The 20,712-nt window shown below is 43.5% G+C and overlaps 1 protein-coding gene across 3 annotated transcripts in view; it reads right to left on the reverse strand.

Annotated features, from left to right (window-relative positions):
• Positions 1-20,712, reverse strand: part of SERINC5 (serine incorporator 5) — a 102,900-nt gene that overhangs the window by 5,402 nt on the left and 76,786 nt on the right. For 2 of the 3 annotated variants that reach the window (XM_059175339.1, XM_059175342.1), the window contains exons 6-11: positions 18,948-19,159; positions 16,111-16,206; positions 11,179-11,305; positions 4,942-5,008; positions 1,905-1,944; positions 1,156-1,300 (exon numbers count right to left, since the gene is read on the reverse strand). In XM_059175339.1, coding sequence (XP_059031322.1) covers positions 1,156-1,300; positions 1,905-1,944; positions 4,942-5,008; positions 11,179-11,305; positions 16,111-16,206; positions 18,948-19,159 — 687 coding nt within the window. The remainder of the gene's footprint in view (positions 1-1,155; positions 1,301-1,904; positions 1,945-4,941; positions 5,009-11,178; positions 11,306-16,110; positions 16,207-18,947; positions 19,160-20,712) is intronic. The other variant, XM_059175340.1, reaches the window with a different exon arrangement.

Genomic DNA, 20,712 nt, shown 5'->3' on the forward strand with positions numbered 1-20,712 from the left:
GACGAAGCCTTCTGCTGGCCCCAGCATCCCCAAGCCCCACCTGGTATTCCTCATTCCTCTTCCTCTTTTTCCTCCCTAATAGTCAGTGCCATCTGCCTACTGCATTTGGATCACAGGCTGTCTCCTCCACTAGATTATAAGCCGGCCATTTATAAAGGGGCAGCACGTAGGAACCGCTTGGATAGTTGCTGCGTGAATGGATAAAATAAAGCACAATGAGCCTAAATGTCTATCCCATGCGTATTCTGAGTTATAACACAAAACTGGTTCAGTGAAAAATGATCCAAAAAGAATTAAAAAGAGTTTCTATGTAGTGACAGGGAAAGTGAGATCCATCATGGATTACCAACTTTAAAAAACAAAACAAAGCAAAAGAACAACAACAAAAAAAAAGCTGAAGGGGAAACACATATAATCGTATCTATGTTTTTTTGTTAATTTATTTATTTTTAAACATTTTATTTATTTATTTGACAGACAGAGGTCACAAGTAGGCAAGAGAGGAGGCAGGGAGAGAGAGGAGGAAGCAGGCTCTCTGCAGAGCAGAGAGCCCAATGTGGGGCTCGATCCCAGGACCCTGGGATCATGACCTGAGCCAAAAGCAGAGGCTTTAACCTACAGGGCCACCCAGGCACCCCTGTTTTATGTTTTTTTCCTATGTTTTAAAGATTGCACAGGCTTGGGGGCTTCTGTTGTTGAAAGGGCTGCCTTTGGCTCAGGTCACGATCCCTGGGTCCTGGGATCGAACCCCACATAAGGCTCCCTGTTGGGCAGGAAGCCTGCTTCTCCCTCTCCCACTCCCGCTGCTTGCATTCTCCCTCTTGCTGTCTGTCAAATAAGTAAATAAAATCTTTTTTAAAAATCGCACAGGCTTGTAAATGCACAGGAAAGGAATGAAGGAATATGCGCTACTGTAGCGCAGGTTGTGGGGCATGAGGATCAGGAAGTCCCAGGATTAAAAGCATGTCTGCAGACTGTTGAGACCCCAGGACTGTTTCTGTGTAGGTGAGCACAGAAGGACCTGGAGAAGAGTTAACTGACTCCCGGAGATTGGATCTGGGACTCCGTGTGGCTCCCAGCACTTAAAAAATAGGACTTAAGTTGATTGTCTAAAGACTGTCCCTTCTTAAATGTCTAAGACAATGGGCCACTCACTTGAACCAGCTGGTGACGGTCATCATCACATAGAGGGAAGCCAAAAAGAACACGAAGTGGAAATAGGAGTAGCTATACACGGTGCCTCTCTTCTCATCATAAATGACCCGCGGTCCCTCCTTTACGTTCTGCTGCTCTTCAGTGTCTGTGAGGCACAAAGCGAGCACAAGCTCATTGAGTGGACACATGCACAACTGCTGCCCCCGCAGAGCCACACTCATTCATTTCCACCCCAGGGGCTGGTGAGTAGAGAAAGATGGCAGAAGCCATGTGTAGCCTTGGGCAATTTCATCCACACCCTCTGTGCAGAACCCTCACCCCCAGGACCGTTCTGCACAGGATAGATTTCCCAACCTCACATTCGTTTGAAAAGAGCAGAAAAGAGCCCATATAAATGGAAAACCCATGCTCAGCTCAGAGGAAAGTGAAAGGGCATGACAAGTGTTTTCGAGCCCCAGGATTCTCCAGTCCAAGAAAGAAAGAAGGTAAAGCAGAGAAATTTTCAAAATTTTCATTCCTTTGAAAAATGTACTCCTCGAAGTCTCACTTAGAATTTACCTTACAGATGAGCCGGCCAGAATACCAACATGAATACACCCAGCGATCGATCGCTAAGAAAGAATGTGAAAGTAGAGCCAACAGTACACCAGCTCTGGAAGAAAACCTTCCTCTTACCATTCAAGTTATCTGGGTGTAAATCCCAAACACCTACAGACTAGAGCTGCATGGGAGGGAGGTTGTCTACTTACCCTCTCCATCAGGGCCGAAGCAAAAGCAACAGCGGGCTACCTGCAAGGGCAAAACCCAACAGCGTCAGGCGGTGTTTCTACCGTCAGGAAGGCACGAAGGGTCATCCCCATGCTGTGCCAAGCCCTCCATGCAAACCCGCGGCCAGGCTCGGAACTGCGCTCATGGACCCCTTTCAAAGGATCTGACTAGGCATCTGTTCTTCCCAAGTGCTTCAGTGCTGGTGACAGGAAACAGATACGGAGGTGAGCCACCCAGGTTCCCTTCAGCGGTGCTCACTTAGTGCTCAGTCAGCTCCCTGGGAGTGCTGGGCACAGCCTCTAGACGGCAGCTCCCAGGCGTTCTCTTAGCCACAGCGCCAGCCTTCCCAGGCAACCCACGCTGAACTGGCTGCTCGAGGCAGGGAGGTAGAGGTGCAGCCACTGACTCTTGGCGACAGTTCTGATGGGTCATATCTGCTCTGGGGCCCTGAAGGGGTCAACAGAGACTTTGTCCCACCTCTGGGGCTTTTTAACTTCGCCCAATCTTGCCTCCCTCCCTTCCACCAACATTGATCCCTAAGGGACAACCTGCACCTCAACTCTGCCTTGGCAGCTGCTTCTGGAAAACTCGGCCTGAAACACAAGGTGAACAAGACTGGTCCCCCCCCCCTCACAGAGCTCATTCCTGGTGACGATTTGCTATACTTGCTAGGTCTGGGAGCCGGTAGAGCTGGCAGGATCAGAAACGGTCAAGCTAAGAGGTCTGGAAGCAGGAGGTCCACCTGCATTGCCGATGAAATCAGGCTGCTCAACTGTCTCTACAGAGGCAGAGGGCTAGGGACCGGGTTAGATGGAGGGGATACTTTCCTTTGAAGAGTCTCTGGCACCTTTTAAATTCTGTACCATGTTTCTGACCTAGTCAAAACAATAAACTAATAAAAAACTGGATTACGAAAAATTAATACATGATTTCAGAAAGACTCTGGTAACCAGAGTAAGAAACATTACACGTTGGGGCACCTGGGTGGCTCAGTTGGTTGGGTGTCTGCCTTTAGCTCAGGTCATGATCTCAGGGTCCTAGGATCGAGCCCTGCATTGGGCTCTCTGCTCAGCGGGGAATCAGGATCCTTGCTTCTCCCTCTGCCCTTCCCCCGCTCATGGTTTTTCTCTCTCTTTCTCAAATAAATAAAATCTTTTTTTTTTTTTCCAAATAAATAACATCTTAAACAAACAAACAAAAAGGAACATTCCACATAGCAAGACCAGCTGGGAAGTACTGGGTCGTTGGCACTTTCAGGCTGATAGTATTTGTACTGGAAAGAACAGAGAGCCAGGGACAAGGGACAAGGACATAGGAGCTCCAGCCTACATACAGCAAGGCCAAACCCCTGTTTCCCTACTACATCAGGGACACTTCTAATAGAGGGAATGGACTTGACAGAATCTTGGATCAGGTGACACAGTCTAAGATCCACTAATCATGCAGGGGGCTCAAGACATGGTATCCTGGGGTCCTAGTTCTTCTGAAACTTGACTTAGCATAAGAAACTACTAACTTTCTCTTTCAAAGGTATATCCTGTGAAACCTGATACAAGGAGAGCAGACCAACTTCCGTTTTGCATGCTCTCCAGTTCAGAAGAAAACACTGGGACACTTTCCTTAGCACGAGAAGGAAAACATCCTCTTCAGTCTAACTTGGAGATGTGCTATTCTTTGGGCTTGCACTCTACACAACAGGGATATTGAAGCCGCTGTGCACAACCCCAGCAGGTGGTCACCCGGCTGTGGGGAGAACAAACGTGTCCCTTCTAGAGACCCTTCTCTTCTGTGTAGGAAGCAGTAACCTATTCAGACTCAGCAGAGCCTTCTTCTTTTTTAAGGGACAGAAAGAGCTGTTGAATGCTGCTGGCAGCCTGACAACCCTTCATAATGTTCACTGTCTCCAGGTCAGGTGCAGGAAAGACCGTCCCCATAGCCTCAGCTGCAGAGAAGAGTGTCCGTATCTGGACACATACCAGGGCTCCTCCATCCGGGGAAAGCTCTGAGGACACGGCAAGGGAGGGGGGGTGGAGGGCTGGGGGTCAGGCAGGGTCTGCAGCAGGGCTGGGAGCTGGCACTGAGCTCTCGCAGCAGAGTTCGGGAACATGGACTCTGGAACCAGGGTGCCCAGGTCACAGTGCCAGCAAATCAGAAGCTTAAGTAACTTTTCTGTCTCTCCCTTCTGTTAAAACAGAGTTTATAAAGCCCTCACTGGGTTTTTACAGGGCTGAAATGTGATCACAAATACAGTGCTTAGAACAGTGCCGGGCACGTAACAATTGCTGTGAAGTCTCAGCCATTATTGGAACCCTGTGTTCCTTCCATTCCTGGGGTCAGACTTTTCCCGGCTGCCTCCACGGAATTAGCCCTTTTCTGACCTTGATGGATGTTCCAAGGGCCCCCACAAAAGATTATGGCACAGGTAAGGAAGTGACAGGCTTCCTGCTGACCAAAAGGCATCTACTGCTAAGCCCCTTGATTCTCTGGACCTCTACTGCTCCCAGGTCCTTACCCAGAAATGCCCACCTGACCAAACCGAAGCAATGAGATAAGCTAATGTGTAGACAACGCTCAGCAGTGTGGCAGGGAGGGATGCTCATTCCTTCCCTTCTGTGTTATACCTGTCTGTGGCCTCCATACATAGCACGACCCTAAGGTTATGTGTAACAGCTGTTCTGGAGAAGAATGGACTAGAAGTTAACACACACACACACAAACACACACACACACACTCCATTGTGACAGGAGGAAAACGCAGAGAGCAGCCCAACAAAGCGACTCGGATGGGAGAGGGGGAGCAAGGCCACAGTAGAGGCTGATTCTGTTGGATGAAAATCAAAGATTCATTTTAATCCCATTGTCTCTACATTATTTTTTTTCTGTACAAAAATTGTGTTCTTTCCTGAGGAGAAAAATGGGATCATGGAATGCAGATCAATAAAGACACAAACACACAGAGCCTTCCTGAAAAATGGGTCTTCTGAGGTGAAGCAGGGCAAGGGAGGGAAATGAACTTACTTCCAGTTCCGGAGCTGCGTATCGCCCCTGCAGAGCATCAGAACTTGACCTTGTCGTCGATGTCAAGCTAAGAAACAAACACACACATTATATCCCATCCGAGGAAGGGCAGAGCCCCCTGGCCAGTGCTCTCATGAGAGGCTCACCACGTCCTCCAGCTCTGGCTCCTTAAAAAGAATTGTCTGTTTCAATATTCCACTTTACTCCAAAACTGACCGACCAATTCTACAGTTGTCTTTTTACACAGATTGCATTAGATCATTCTAAGCAAGAGAAGTTTGTCAATAAAGAGATAAGGTATCTTTTGGCCCTATTATCTTGATTTTCACCTCTCCTCCCTCATAAACCAAGCCAAAAGGATTTTCTGATTTCCATTTTATCTTTCCACAACTTTTGATTAGTCTCACTTAGAAGGATCAAAACCAATGAAAGAACCCAGAGATGGCATTAAAACAAAAAAGGCAAAGGCATGGAAAGCAAAGGTCACAGTTATTTACTATGATAATCAGCCTTTGGCAGAACAAGGTTTTCTGCTCGGAAATTCAACATACTAGCTATCAGTGTGATTAGGAAAAAAAAAAAAATTCTTCCCACCACTCTCCCTATTATAAAATCTGGCTTATAGGGGTGAAAGAGGTATTTCTTTGGGGGGGGGGGGAAAGGGAATATTTTAAGCAAACAGAAATGTATATAACACTCAGGGTTCTAACAAACTCTGTAAGTTCATTTAGCAAATATTTACTGAAGGCCTGCCATGTGTCAGGCCCTGTTCCAAGCCCTGGGGACTCAGTGAAAAAGACAACAGTCCCTAACCTCTTGCATCCTCTGTGCCAGCCTGGGGGTGTGGGGGTGTGGCCATGGGAGAAGCAGGAATTAGCAGACTCATTTCAACCAAATAAACCCCATGAGGCAACATGCCTTCTCTGCTCATTCTCATGCTCCTTCTCAAAGACAGAAGAGATCAATGAAATGCAAATAAACAATAAAAAGCCTTCTGCACAAAAAGGTCCTCTGGGATCCAAGCACACTGCTTCCTTTGTGGGCCACTCAAGTCCAATAGCATCACTTTCACTTCTGCGCGAAACAGATGGGATGCTGATCAAGGCCCAACCGCCCCTGCTTCCTGACTTCAAGCCTTGTCAGAGGAATTTTAGAGATCCTTTCCGACGGCGGTACACCCCAGAAACACATTCCCCTCGCTCCTGCATGTAAGAGCGTGCTGTATTTTCTGCATGTGAGTTATGATTTAATAGTGTATCATTTCTGTGGAGGAAAATGTAACTTTTTAGAAAGATCAATTTTTTTTTTGCAATTTTCACCTAAAGGATGGTATTCTTTCTTTAAAAGCATTAGAATAAATACTGTACTTTTGCAAATTTCTTTGGAATAAAGTGGTTTCAAGAACAACAAAGCTTTTGATTCTGGCACCTCTGCCAACTTACTTCCATCATCAGAGAGCACCGAATGGGGAAGCTTTTGTTCTTTTTTCTAAATACCTATATTCAATTACTCAGCAATCAAACGGGATCTTGCCATTTCCAACAATGTGGCTGAAACTAGAGCATATTATGCTAAGCAAAATAAATCAGAAAAAACAATTATCATATGCTCTCACTCATTACTGGAATTTAAGAAACAAAACAGAGGATCATAGGGGAAGGGAAGGAAAAATAAAACAGGATGAAACCAGAGAGGGAGATAAACAATAAGAGACTCTTAACAAACTGAGGGCTGCTGGAGGGGAAGTTGGTGGGGGGATGGGGTAACCGGGTAATGGGCAATGAGGAGGGTGTGTAATGTAACGGGCATTGGGTCTTACATATGACTGACGAATCACTGACCTCTACCTCTGAAACCAGTAACACACTATATATTAATTAACTGAATTTAGTTTTAAAAACAAATAAATACATTCAGTTCATCATTAATGACAGAGAACTTCTACAAGTAAGATGCCATTATAAAATACTATTATAATTCAGTCATGGCCTTCACCCAGAAGATACTCTTTTTGGAATTAACAAGGACACACTGTTTTCCCAAACTCCTTAAAAGCTTAGGAAATTCTTATTGTCTGCACTCTACTACTCAGACCCCTCTGTTTGGTGAATGCAAGACACGTTGCTGAACAACAACTCCTGGATTATGCAGAAGCTCTTCCCTTCCAGGGCTAAGGCATGAGCAACTTTCACCCACTGCTTCTGGTGGGGCGCGGAAGGACAATGATCACATTTGATTGGGACGGGGCTTCACTGTACAGACAAGTCATAGCCCGTTGACTATCTCTAGCCCCCACTCACAAGAATCCAGCAGTGCCTTGCAGCTATTGCGAAAAGCAAAAAAGTTGTCTCCCGTCTGCCCATCCCCCACCATCACTGCCATGCCCAGGGCCTCTTCTGTATTGGCAGAATGACTCAAAATGCAGGTGGCCCTCTGCACCTGTTTCAGCTGCTTCTGGAATTGGCCAAACTCTCCTAGATCAAAGAAAATCTCTAGAGAACAGGTCCAGACTTTCCTGTTGGGAGACCATGGATTCTGCTCCCTGACAAACTTACAGGGCCCTCAGGAGATCTCAGGACTAGTCCTACCCTTTGTGTGAAGTTTCAGTTAGGCCCCCGATGCACAGTATAACTGGTGACTCACAGCTCCCAAAGGAGATGACAGTCCTATGTGAACTGAGGGGGGAGGCCTGGCCATGTCCCTAACGTACAGCCAGGAAGATTTCTAGCTGGTAGTTGAGGGAGCAGCAGGATTCTCAAAATAAAGCTTGTATATTCCTCCTTCATTTTTTTTTTTCTTAACTTGTTCTCCTTTCTTAAATAAAGGTAGCAGACACAGAATGCACCAAAAGAACAGACACCATGATTTGCTAACTCATCTTGGTTTAAGCCAATCTTCTCTCCAATTCTCTTACCAACCATGTACTTATTTCTACATGGTTGGCCTTATTGCCATGAGTGTTTCATTTTGAATTAGCAAGTTGTTTCACATTTAATAAGAATTCTCAGTTTTTCTCATTTCAAATTCAAATTCCTAAACATTTAAATAATAAATTCTCATAAGCATGGTTAAAACTGAAATAGCTGGGGCCATTTTATAGCACAAATACCTTCTAATAATAAAATGAGGCAAGGCACCCAGCTTATGGTTGAACCTCAGTGAAAGACCTTACTCCAGATAATCCCAGGGGGAAAAATTACTTTGAACCTGCCTCTCTCCCAGAACCCTAGCACAGGAAACTCAAGGAGAGGGTCCCTGAGACTAGGAGTAGAGAATCACAGAAATGGGCTCTATGCTCTTCAGTTTCCTTTTGATGTACAATGAGGGAACTGAGGCTCCCTCACTGACTCCAGGATCCCGCCTGACTGGACGGTGTGAACTTGAAGCCAACAAAATAACAATTTCAATCAAAATCTAAAGACCAAGGAGGGAATTAAGAAATAGTATAGTGGAGGCTGGGACCTAAGGGTGTGTCAGGGGGATGGACCTATACAAAGGCCATTAGGGAACCCCTACCTGGGGTCCAAGCTGTGATACTTCTTCATAGCAGTAATGTCTGGGGACAACAGAAGGGGCATCTAGAGAAAGAGTGGCCTCAGCTAAAAAGCCAGGGAGTAGGTATAGGTTGAGCCGTTCCTTCAAGCTATGACAGCAAAGATAAAACATACTCAGAGTGAGTGCCCCAAAAGCAGGACTTGGGACAGAGAACAGAAACTGAGCGCGGAGGCCAGCACGGGAGTCCCCTAAAGAAGCAGATAAGGAGATAGCGCAGTAAGCCTTCTAGGAGCTTACAAAAAACTTAACCCCAAACATACGCAACCTTGGAACTTTCGGTAACAACATGTAATGTTCACCCTATGCAGTCTTTAGGCTTCCTACCATTTCTCTCACGAATCCTAGATATTCCTGGGGCAGACAGCAGATTCAGTCAGAAGAGCATACAACTCTTCATCTGGGGGTTGTGAGTTCAACCCCATATCAGGTGTAGAGATCACTTAAAAAATAAAATCTTTAAAAAAAAAGAAAGAAAGAAAAGAAAAAAGAATTCTAGATATTCCTTTAAAAAAAAAAAAAAAAAAGTATGGGGCGCCTGGGTGGCTCAGTTAGTTAAGTGTCTGCCTTCAGCTCAGGTCATGATCCCAGGGTACTAGGATTGAGTCCAGCCTTGGGCTCCTTGCTCAGCGGGGAGCCTGCTTCTCCCTCTCCCTCTGTCTACTGCTCCCCTGCTTATGCACACATGCTCTCTCTCAAATAAATCAATAAAATCTTTAAAAACATATATTAAAAATACATAGTTGTGTCTACATATATAGAAAAAAATCACCACTGTTTTATGGTGAGGTACCATGTCTCTTGTTTGTTTTTATATCACTAAAAAAAACTCTACAGATATTTGACAGAATAAAATGGTCTGTTTTTGTGGGCTGCGGAATGCCTAATCACACACGAGAAAAAGCGTTTGCTGCTTGGATGAAACAAGGCTGCGATTTTCTATAAATCCCTCAGTGGAAAGATGGCAGTGATTCTACTTCATGGGCTGACAGACCTGCCACGTGGTGTTAGTTTACAGCACGGCATTTTCACCCTGTCAGATTTTCACTGCCACTCTTGAGTGAGAGATGAGGAAGAAAACCTCACCTCTTTCGGAATTTAGAGGCTCCACAGTGGAGGCTGGTAGAACTGGTTTGATATTCCCAAAAGATAACAATTTTCAAAGCCAACCATAGCTACTTGGAATCTGTGTAAATGCCAACAACAGACGTTACCAAATGCTAGTAATTAAACTGTGACACCGTGGTGCCTGCTGGAAGGAGACGGAAATCAGTATCCGCACAGGGGGAGCCCTTCAGGAACCTCATAGCTCTGGGAGCCCTTGTGTGATAGGTGGAGTCAATGGTAATTACTCATTAGTAATCTACTTTCGCCTCACATAATCTGCAGTATTTCTTATGGGCCAATACAGAAAAAACCCTGAGGGATAAATGATGAAATTAGCCATGCTGCTGCTATTTCCCTCCAAAGCCCACTAAAAACAGACTCAGGAAGGAAGAGCTTACTCAGAAAAAGAAGAGCTGGAAATCAGCATTCAAAATTTGGGTGGCTTTACGGTTTTCCTGACAACATTCACTGACTTAGGCCCGAATCCTATCCACTGCTTTGGGTAGAGTAGGTACAGAGTGAACAACTATGGAATTAATAGAAATGAGAGGCCAGACATGGCCAATGTGGTCCTTTCCACTGCAAGGACAATCTGTCACTCTGTGGGGGACAGGATGAGGACCAGTGTTATGGAACCTTCCATGGGACAACCATTGCAACACAAGCAGGGACTTTCGTGGCCTAACACATGACTCAACAAGTACTCTAAAAACCCAGTTCCCCCATTTCCAAAATGTCTGTCTGTAGGTCCCTTTCTAACAGGAGGGAGTGTAGGAGCTGTAGGAGAAAATGCCAGCGTGCACAGAAAGACATTTTATTTACATAAGCTAGCACCACCAGGATTCTTTGGTTTCCACCAGAGGAGTCCATAATGCACCCATGACAAGTTGAAATTTTTATACATTGAAACCTAACAAATAAAACATAAAACACAGAAGTAAAACCTCAATGTGAAAAGGTCTCTGCCGATGGGAAGCTTCATTATCAGTGAAATGTGTACTCAGAATCAGTAATTTCTGTTACTTTCCTCCCCTGGGCAATCTTTTAAACATTCTAAATAAAGGGGGCACCGACTCCACCACGAACAAGCACGTGAAATACAGCCCGCTTTAACGGCATTGTGGGTTTCGGCATAAAAGAAAGGGGACGTTTCCTGTCTTTTTGGGCCAAGCACAAAATGACCGTGTATGTACTGCTTTGTACTCTTTCCATCAGCAGCAGAACAAATGGTATTTCCCATGGATTAGAAAGCTGCCAAAACGTTCTGGCACAAGCCATTTCTTCCCCACTTTGTAATCCCTTGCCCTCCAATAATGCTTTAGCAACGAATATTCAACCCTTTCCTCAAGGCTTGCAATGTACTATAGATCTATTATAGTTACCCACACAAATACAAGTCAGGAAAATGTCCAAACACTGAGGTTCGATGCTGTGAGACACACTTTTTAGTTCAATCTACTTTCCGTCTTCCTCGGCTGGGATTTGTTTTGCTACTTCGCCGTTGCTAAAGCTTACTTAAATTATCCTCCAAAATATTAAAGTCTGCAAAGGTGACCTCCAGTATCTCCTAAGACTTACCATGAATATAAGATGCACAAGAACAGGAGAGTGGTACCCAGGCCAGTAACCAAGTTTTCATCTCTGTACAGGTCCTGACCAAACTCTGGCACACAGATTGTCACATTCTTCCCATGCTCATCTAGAGCTTACAAGGAAAAGACAAAGAAATCAGAATTCATTAAAAAAGCATGTTGTAGCTCACAGACACATTCACTTGGGGAAAATTCTGGTAGCTTAGAAGAGTGAAGGCTTCTTATTGCAAACTCCTACTCTACAGTCCCACTGAACTCAGACTAGATTGCTCCTACTTCAAAGGACCCCCTGCGACACAGTGGCTCAGTTGGTTGAGTGCCTGCCTTCAGCTCAGGTCATGATCCCAGGGTCGTGGGATCGAGTCCCACATCAGGCTCCCTGCTCAGCAGAGACCCTGCTTCTCCCTCAGATAAACAGATAAAATCTTTAAAAAAAAAAAAAAAAAGCAACCCCTCCCACCTAAGCAGCATCTTCAAACAAGACCCTCAGATTCCAGTGGAGGGCCAAAGGGTTCAAAGGTTTCCTCTATGCCACGATGTAGTAAGAGTCTCCTCTTTTCAGTACTCTTCAAACAGTAGTAAAAAGTGAAACGAGATCCATTTTTCAGTTGACTTAGCAGGCTCTGAATAGAAGTAGTACGCACACATTGTTGAGTTTCTCCCATGTCTATCTTCTCCAGAAGCATGTTGAGGCTACTCAGTCACCAAATATGTACTGACTACAGCAGCCCCTGGTTCAAAGCTCCAGCCAGACGAGAAGTCCCTTTACGTCAGTAATAGGATCATCATGATCCTATGATCCTTTGCTTACTTCTTGCCTCCTTTCCCAGGAAGAGCCTCCCATAATGGTCCCTTTCTCTGCACTTTCTTTCTTTTATTCTTTTTGTAAGATTTTATTTTTAAGGTGGTGCCTGGGTGGCTCAGTGGGTTAAGTGACTGTGTTGGGCTCAGGTCATGATCCTAGAGTCCCAGCATTGAGCCCCACATCAGGCTCCTTACTCAGTGGGGTCACAAGCCTGGAATATGACAGGCCCCCTACCCGCGCCCTCAACTCAGCTCCCAGTGGAGCCTGCCTTTGCCCCCACAGATCAGGGTTGCCACGCCTCTACGCCCTAACCCTAACCCTAGGTTGGGTTATCAGGCTTCTGTACCCAGAGGCCTGGCCGAGTCAGCTTCTCCCTCTCCTCACCAGCCCCCACCCAGCTTGTGTTCTCTCTCTACTCACTCTCCGACTCAAACAGGCAAATAAAAATTTAAAAGAAAAGAAAAAAGGATTTTATTTTTAAGTAATCTTTATACGCAACTCAGGGCTTGAACTCACAACCCAGAGCTCAAGAGTCACATGCTCTGCCAACTGAGCCAGCCAGATGCCGCCTCTCTACATTTTCTTTATATATATATATATATCTATATCTATATATATATATCTCTTTATATTTACAGTCCTGATCAATAAAAAGAAATAAGAATATATATATATATATATATATATCTTATTTCTTTTTATTGATCAGGACTGTAAATGTGCTAAGTCTACAGTGCTAAAATAAAAAAATCAGTTTATTTATAAACAGAAGAGTTATTTAAAGAGAAGTTCTTTCCTCAATGATACTGCAGTATGCATTAATTCCATTTGTTACTACTGTGCACAAAAGTCTTGTTTACAAGGGAACAGAACAAACATATCATTTTGCTCAGTGTATTGAATAGGTATAACTGGTTAACAGTTACTGAATCATGATGTAGAGAAACATGACAATACCAGGTGTGTACTTCCTGAGTGTTTCAAATTACAGTCTATGAAATTGCTGACATCCACAGGACAGAATAAAATTACCTGTGCAAAGGTGGGGTAAAATTAGTGTGTGGGGTCGCCTGGCTGGCATGATCGGTAGAACATGTGACTCTTGATCTCAGGGCCATGAGGTTAAGCCTCATGTTGGGCATGGAGCCTACTTTTAAAAAAATAAAAATAAGGGTGGCTGGGTGGCTCAGTGGGTTAAGCCGCTGCCTTCGGCTCAGGTCATGATCTCAGGGTCCGGGGATCGAGTCCTGCATTGGGCTCTCTGCTCAGCAGGGAGCCTGCTTCCTCCTCTCTCTCTCTGCCTGCCTCTCTGCCTACTTGTGATCTCTCTCTGTCAAATAAATAAATAAAATAAAATAAAAATAAAAATAAAAATAAGTGCTAAACACAAACACACCCTGGGGTGCCTGGCGGGCTCAGTCAAAGGAGCACGCAACTCTGGATCTCAGAGTTCTGAGTTCAAGGCCCATACTGGGTGCAGAGATTACTTAAAAATAAAATGTCTTAAAAAAAAAAAAAGTTTAGGGGCACCTGGGTGGCTTAGTCGGTCAAGTGTCTGCCTTCAGCTCAGGTCATGACCCCAGGATCCTGGGGATCAAGCCCCACATTGGCCTCACTGCTCAGGAGGAAGCCTGCTGCTCCCTCTTCCTGCTGCTCTCCCCACTTGTGCTCTCTCTCTCTCTGACAAATTTTTAAAATCTTTGAAAAAAAAAAAAAAGCTTAAAAAAATAGCATATGAACATCCTGATGTTTTCTAGATTTCTAGATTTCTTAAAAGTTTCAAGAAGTAGGGTACCTGGGTGGCTCAGCTGGTTAAGCATCCAACTCTTTTTTTAAGATTTTATTTATTTATTTAAGAGAGAGAGAGAGCATGTGTGCACAAGCAGGGGAATAGTAGGCAGAGGGAAAGGAAGAACCAGGCTCCCCGCTGAGCAATGAGCCCAATACTAGACTTGATTCCAGGACCCTGGGATCATGACCTGAGCCAAAGGCAGCTGCTTAACCTAATGAGTCACCCTGGCATCCCAAGTAATCGAACTCTTGATTTCGGTTCAGGTCAGGATCCCCAGGTTGGGAGATCAAGCTCCATGCAACAAGCTCCCTACTGGGACTGGAGCCTGCTTGAGATTCTCTCTTTCCCCACTCCCTAAATAAATAAATAAAAATAAAAACCATTTTACAAACATGTACATTCTGAGTATTAGAAGATGGACTACAATTATTACTGGAACTCACATTTGAGACAGCAAAAATAACTGTGCTGTGGTGTAAGGAATCTTTATTCTTAAGCCAAAGGGGAAAAAAATTTTTTTAACTGACCAAAATATGAACTTTTCTCTTTAAATAGTATTTCCTGAAACTACGAGTAAGTTTTCTGTTTGTAAGTGATAACTGCCATTTAAGAGAAAAACACTCTAACCAAAAACCTCACTATATTAAAACCAAAAATTAATAGCTGTAAAAGAAATTCTTTTTTTTTTTTTTTTTTTTTTTTTTTTTTTTTAAAGATTTTTAATTTATTTATTTGTCAGAGAGAGAGAGAGAGAGAGCACAGGCAGACAGAGTGGCAGCAGAGTCCGAGGGAGAAGCAGGCTCCCTGCGGAGCAAGGAGCCCGATGTGGGACTCGATCCCAGGACGCTGGGATCATGACCTGAGCCGAAGGCAGCTGCTTAACCAACTGAGCCACCCAGGCGTCCCGCTGTAAAAGAAATTCTTAAAGAAGCTAGACAAAAAAACTTAAGAGTCAAGATAGAGCTATTTTAAAAAAGAATTAAATCTAGGATAGACTATACTTAATATAAGACCTATAATTGTACCACTCTGCACTATAAAAAGCTCTAAAGACAAGATTCATACACACAATACATGTATGTAAAACTTTAAAGATGATCTTTACATTTACTTCCTACATTTAAAAAAGGAAAACTTCAATTTTCTATTCCAGAGAAAAGATAGCACATTTATTTAACTTGATTTATAAAAGATCAAATGTACCCAAACATACACACATTTATAAATACTTCTGTGTATATATGTGTGTATACATTTATATATACATTTATCACAAAACTGATATAGATAATGAAATACAGTGAGTTCAGAAATCAAAATAAAAAATGGTCTTTTGGGGTGCCTGGGTTCAGCTCAGGTCATGGTCTCAGGGTCCTGGGATCAAGCCCCGCATCAGACTTTCTGCTTAGTAGGGGGCCTGCTTTCCCATCTCTCTCTGCCTGCCTCTCTGCCTACTTGTGATCTTTGTCTGTAAAATAAATAAATAAAATCTTTTTAAAAAATGGTCTTTTGGTGTTTTACTGACAAGGGGCTCATACATTAACAATTTATAATACGACAGGGCTCTTATAGTTCTCAAATAATCTTTACAACCACTCTCCAGTAACAATAGCTAACCCACATAGAGTACCTACAACATGCCAGGACCATATACACACATACACACTCACTGAATTCTTTAAAACTACCCTATAAAATAGGAATCTTATTTAATTGCCTTGATAAAATAATAATGAAAATCCTTACTTTAAAGACAAGGTATCTAGGCAGAGAGAGGTATAACCTTCTACAAGTTACTGAAGTGGCAGAAGCAAGCTATAAACCCAGGCGGTCTGACTCCCAAGTTCATGCATGTTCTATAGTCTCGATAAATAAACAGCATTTAAGAAGAGCAGTTCAAGTCAGCCACTGTTAGAGCTGGGCTCAAATCCTGTCTCCTGCTTCCTTCTCCCACTCTCTCTTACGTCAGAGAGATGACCACCTGAAGAAAAGTAAATTAACAACAAGCAAAAAACAACACAAAATAAGCAAAATACAGTAACGTTCATTGAAAACACAGAGTGGGAAAATGCATATTAGGCCCCAAAGCAAACTCAACAACCCATCTTTGTTCCTGTCTTCCCTACACAGCGGGAAGACTCAGGAGAAGAAATTTTTCATTTTCGCATCCAATGTTAAAGACTTTATCTAGTGAAAAATTTAGATCATCCATTCAATTTATTGTACCTTCGACATTCTGAACAACAGTTCAAATTCCTTCCTCCACAATGAAAATATTCGTACCGCACGCACACACTCCCTAAGGTGGCGGGCTGGCTTACCTACTTCTACGGGTTTGCTGGACAGAGCCGAGAAAGTGAGATACGTCACGTAGCAGCTTATAAGCCCAGACTGCAGTAACCCGGAATGGGGCTGTCCTGGAAAAATCAGAGGGTCAGATTTTAACACAGGGTCTGAAATTTCAAAAATAAGAAAGCCTAAGAAAACGAGGTCCCCATCCCCAAATGATGCTTCTCAAACCAAGACCCCCATCTCTGAAGGAAGGAAAAGGTCAATAATGTTATTTTCCAAACAACACTAAAAAGACAGGGAAAGGGGCAGAATTATCCACGAAGCCTGACTATGTTGTTTTAGAGACACCAGGTTCTGCAGTCCTCTACTGCCACATCACTCTAATAACAACTGAATTAAGTGTACTGCCTGGTCCTCCTGAAGTTCATGGACACTAGTTCTCAAATCTTAAGACCTCAGAAGAAAATTCACCATCATTATCGGTGAGACCATGTAGCTTAGTGAGATAAATGGGAAACAGATGTCACAAGGCATGGATTCCAGATTCTAGGAGGCCATCAGACACTTGAAGTCCATGACAGCAGAAAAACTTCGACTTGTCAATAGACAAAAAACAAAAAACCTTCGTGAATACCAGTTCAGGTCAAAGAAGAAGGCACTGGGGTTAAGCAGTCATTGAGGGAAGAGCTTTAACATGCTATAATATTTAAATTAAATGAGGTGTTTCCTTCATTCAGAGTTACCAGGAAATGACAAAAAGGATGTATCATTTTTGGGTGGAATTTTTAACCATCTGCCTACATGAAAGGACTCAGAGTTCATCCAGTCTTCCCTCTGATTAAATTTGTTTCAAGTTTTAATTGCTAAATTTTACTAACCAGGGGTGCCTGAGTGGCTCAGGCAGTTAAGTGTCTACCTTCAGCTCAGGTCATGAGGTCAGGGTCTTGGGATCAAGCCTTGCATTGGATTCCCTGCTCGGCGGGAAGCCTGCTTCTCCCTCTCCCACTCCTGCTTATGTTCCCTCTCTCACTGTCTCTCTCTCAAATAAACAAATAAATAAAATCTCCTTTTAAATTAAATAAGATAAACTATACTATACAACAAAAGTATATAAGTAGTCTTTTTTTTTTTTTTAAAGATTTTATTTATTTATTTGACAGAGAGAGATGGCGAGAGAGGGAACATAAGCAGGAGTGGGAGAAGGAGAAGCAGGCTTCCCGCCGAGCAGGGAATCCAATGCAAGTCTCGATCCCAAGATCCTGGGATCATGATCTGAGATGAAGGCAGATGCTTAATGACTGAGCCACCCAGGCATCCCTAGAAATAGACTTTTATAAATGCTGCTCTTTGACACGGGAATAAGACTCACTTCAGCAACTAATGGCATTAAACTAAATATTTCAAATTATAACTATTTTAAAAAGTAGGATTTAATCCAAATGGAAGTTTAATCTGAATACTAGTATGTTTTAGGAAATTCTTAACTGATCAGTTAAAGGGACTGGGAGATTAGGACTCTCATTTTCAATAATGTAATTGGAATTTTCAGTACCAGAAAACCTTTAAATTATTCAATACTAGTTCACTTCTTTTTTAAGTTTATTTATTAAATTCCTTAATCCCTACACCAAACGTGAGACTTGGACTCATGACCCTGAGATCGAGTGTCATACACTCTTCCAATAGGGATGGAGCAAGCCAGGTGCCCTAAGACTAGTTTCACTTTTTAGATAACCATTTTAGAAATGACTGGAGGCACTATACATTATTGGTCACCTTTCCCTTTTCCTATTAAAAACCTAGATATCACTTGCATTTCATCTCCTGTAGAGTAAGATACCTTCAAGAAAATTAGATCATGAATACTTCTTTCTACAACCAAAGATGGTATTCTGGTCTAAGATATCAGGAGTTGTTTATAAAAGACAACTCAGGCCTATACTTTCTAAAGCATTTTCAAATCCCAGTATCTCTTCCGTTTTGCCTTTGTGGGGTTTTGTTTGTTTTTAAGTAAGCTCTAGCCCAAAGTGGGGCTCAAACTCATGACCCTGAGATCAAGAGTCACATCCTCTACTGACTGAGCCAGCCAGGCGCCCCTCTTCCATTTGCCTTTGAAACAACCTTGAGCCAAGAAGATTTACAGATTTCTGTTGGCTTCACTGAGAAAGAATTGGGTCTGAGGAAGGTTAGCTCACGGGGCTGGCTGCTGGCTCAGCCAGACTGGATTTTCTATTTCCTGACTCCTACACCACATGGTTCCCGATTTCTGACCCAGAGGCCTTGGGTGAAAGATGAGCCCAGAAAGAGCTCCTTCTGGAGTTTTCTCATTCAAGTTTTACACAGGAATACAAGGAAGAACTTAATACACACTCAAGGCATCCTCCACTTAAAGGGTCCCTGTAGTACATTATTTAATAATGGTAACATCTGGAGCGCCTGGGTGGCCCATTTGGTTAAGTGTCTACAGCTCAGATCATGATAGGATCAAGACCCATGTCACACTCCTTGCTCAGCAGGCTCCCTGCTTCTCTCTCTCCCCCACTCCCCCTGCTTGTGCTCTCTGTCACTATCCCTGTCTCTCTTCCTCTCAAATAAACAAATAAATAAATAAAATCTTTAAAAAATAATAATAACGGTAACATCTACCTTCCTGTTGATTGACTTCACCATATTCCGATCTTTCTGGACCCGAGGCACGCCGGCTATCACATTCAGCCCAAGTGTGTCCTACCCTTCCTATGGCGGACCCCTCCACAGTAACTTAAGGAATGACCATAGTTTAAAAACACAAAAACATGAGGTTTTGCTCAAATTTAGACACAACAAAATACAAATCAAGGGGAAGGGGGAAAAAAAACGTGCTTACGATTTTGGACGCAGGGCGAGATGGCTACTGCTGAAATGAGCAGACACAGGCCCCCATTCAGCCCCAGGAGAATTTTGTTTTCCAGACAGCCGTCTTTCTGTGTATAAAACACCGCCATCAAAATCAGGCCTCCGGTGGCAACGGAGTACATGATGAGTGTCACGAGGGCCAGAGCTGCGTACCACAGCTTGTTGGTAGCCGTGCCTGCAGTCCTGTTTCTCCACAAGTGTCAGACAGAGGGGAGAGAAGACAAGTCAATGCAGCCCCCATTCTCTGACCACACTTAACCACCCCTCAGGCACTCACAGTGCTCTCAGGCCACAGGCCAAGATAAACCCAACTGTCCAGAAGACCTATCCTTTTACCACAATTATGCTCCAGCAAAGCCAGAAGATACAGGTAAATATGCAAAAATGTTTTAGATCAGGCTCAGAATGTTTTCTAAACATGAAAACATTGTTTTTAATGTGTGTTCATCAACTACAATGCACGTCCACAGACTTGATTCTACCCTCCCCGTTCTGAATAGGAATTACCCTGTGGCGGTCTTTGGCAAGTCTCAAAAACAAGTGGCTCCTAGATGGGGTTCTCTTCACATTTTCCCCGCTCAGCATGGAGCCCGAACGTGCCACTGCCTCTTACTACTTTAGGGAGAGAAGCAGCAAGTCAACCTCACTCACAGAAAGACTAGCTGACCTCGGCCCTTTCATCGATCTGCTGCAAAGAGGCATCTACTGCTTCTCAAAAACAATGCCATGTAGGATGGAGGGAGAGTGTGAAGAGAATAAAATCAGCCTGGAAATGAGTAAAAATTATAACGGGATTTACAATAAGAAACTTCCAGAGATTAATCTGCTTTCTAGTTTATATATATATTAATAAAGGGAAGGAAGGAATAGGTGGTGGTTTAATAATCTCTAGAAATTCTTCAGAAGAATGACCCAAAAAAGTGTTCCAAACCACGAAATAAAGAGGACAGAACAAGAGAGCGCACGGAGTGAATCAATGCTGTCCGTCTTACGATTAAAAGGCCCCGCTGTAACTACGTTCCAACAAACCTTCACAGAGAGAGCAATTTGCTTCATGTTTTCACAAAACTGGAATGCATTCAGGCAACTCAGCTAAAATGTTTTAATTATGAAAAAGTTATTGTAGCCAGAGACAAACAAGGAGGACAGAGAGAAATGATAATGACCATCATATTCCTGAAACCAAGCCAGGCACTCAATGACGACAGAATTAGTCTAACATAAAAGAGGAAATGACAGAAAATGAGACTTATGAAAAATAAAATTCTAAAAGCCAAATGATGATCAGTGACAGAGAAACAGAATGCATCATGTAGAAAAAGATGAACACAGCTGACCAGTATGTGGGTGGGGTGAGACTGTTTCACCACTGGTCTTTTGGGCTATTTTTAGCATATGAAGGGCTTTTTTTTTTTTTTTTTTAAAGATTTTATTTATTTATTTGAGAGAGAGAGAGAGAGCACACACAAACAGGGGGAGGAGCAGAGGGAGACAAGCAGAGTGCCCTGGGTGCAGAGCCCAAGCTAGGGCTCAATCCCAGGACCCTGAGATCATGACCTGGAGCTGAAACCAGGAGATAGACGCTTAGCCAACTGAGCCACCCAGGCACCCTGAGAAGAGGAATTTTTTACAAAAAGGGAACAACTCCTGACTGCAATCTTCCTCTCCCAGCTCCCTCCTCCCCGACCACATCCTCATCACCAGCAGCAAAGTCTATGAGTTCCAACTTTGGAACA

This window comes from Mustela lutreola, chromosome 5 (assembly GCF_030435805.1).
Source record: "Mustela lutreola isolate mMusLut2 chromosome 5, mMusLut2.pri, whole genome shotgun sequence".
NCBI classification, from domain to species: Eukaryota; Metazoa; Chordata; class Mammalia; order Carnivora; family Mustelidae; genus Mustela; species Mustela lutreola.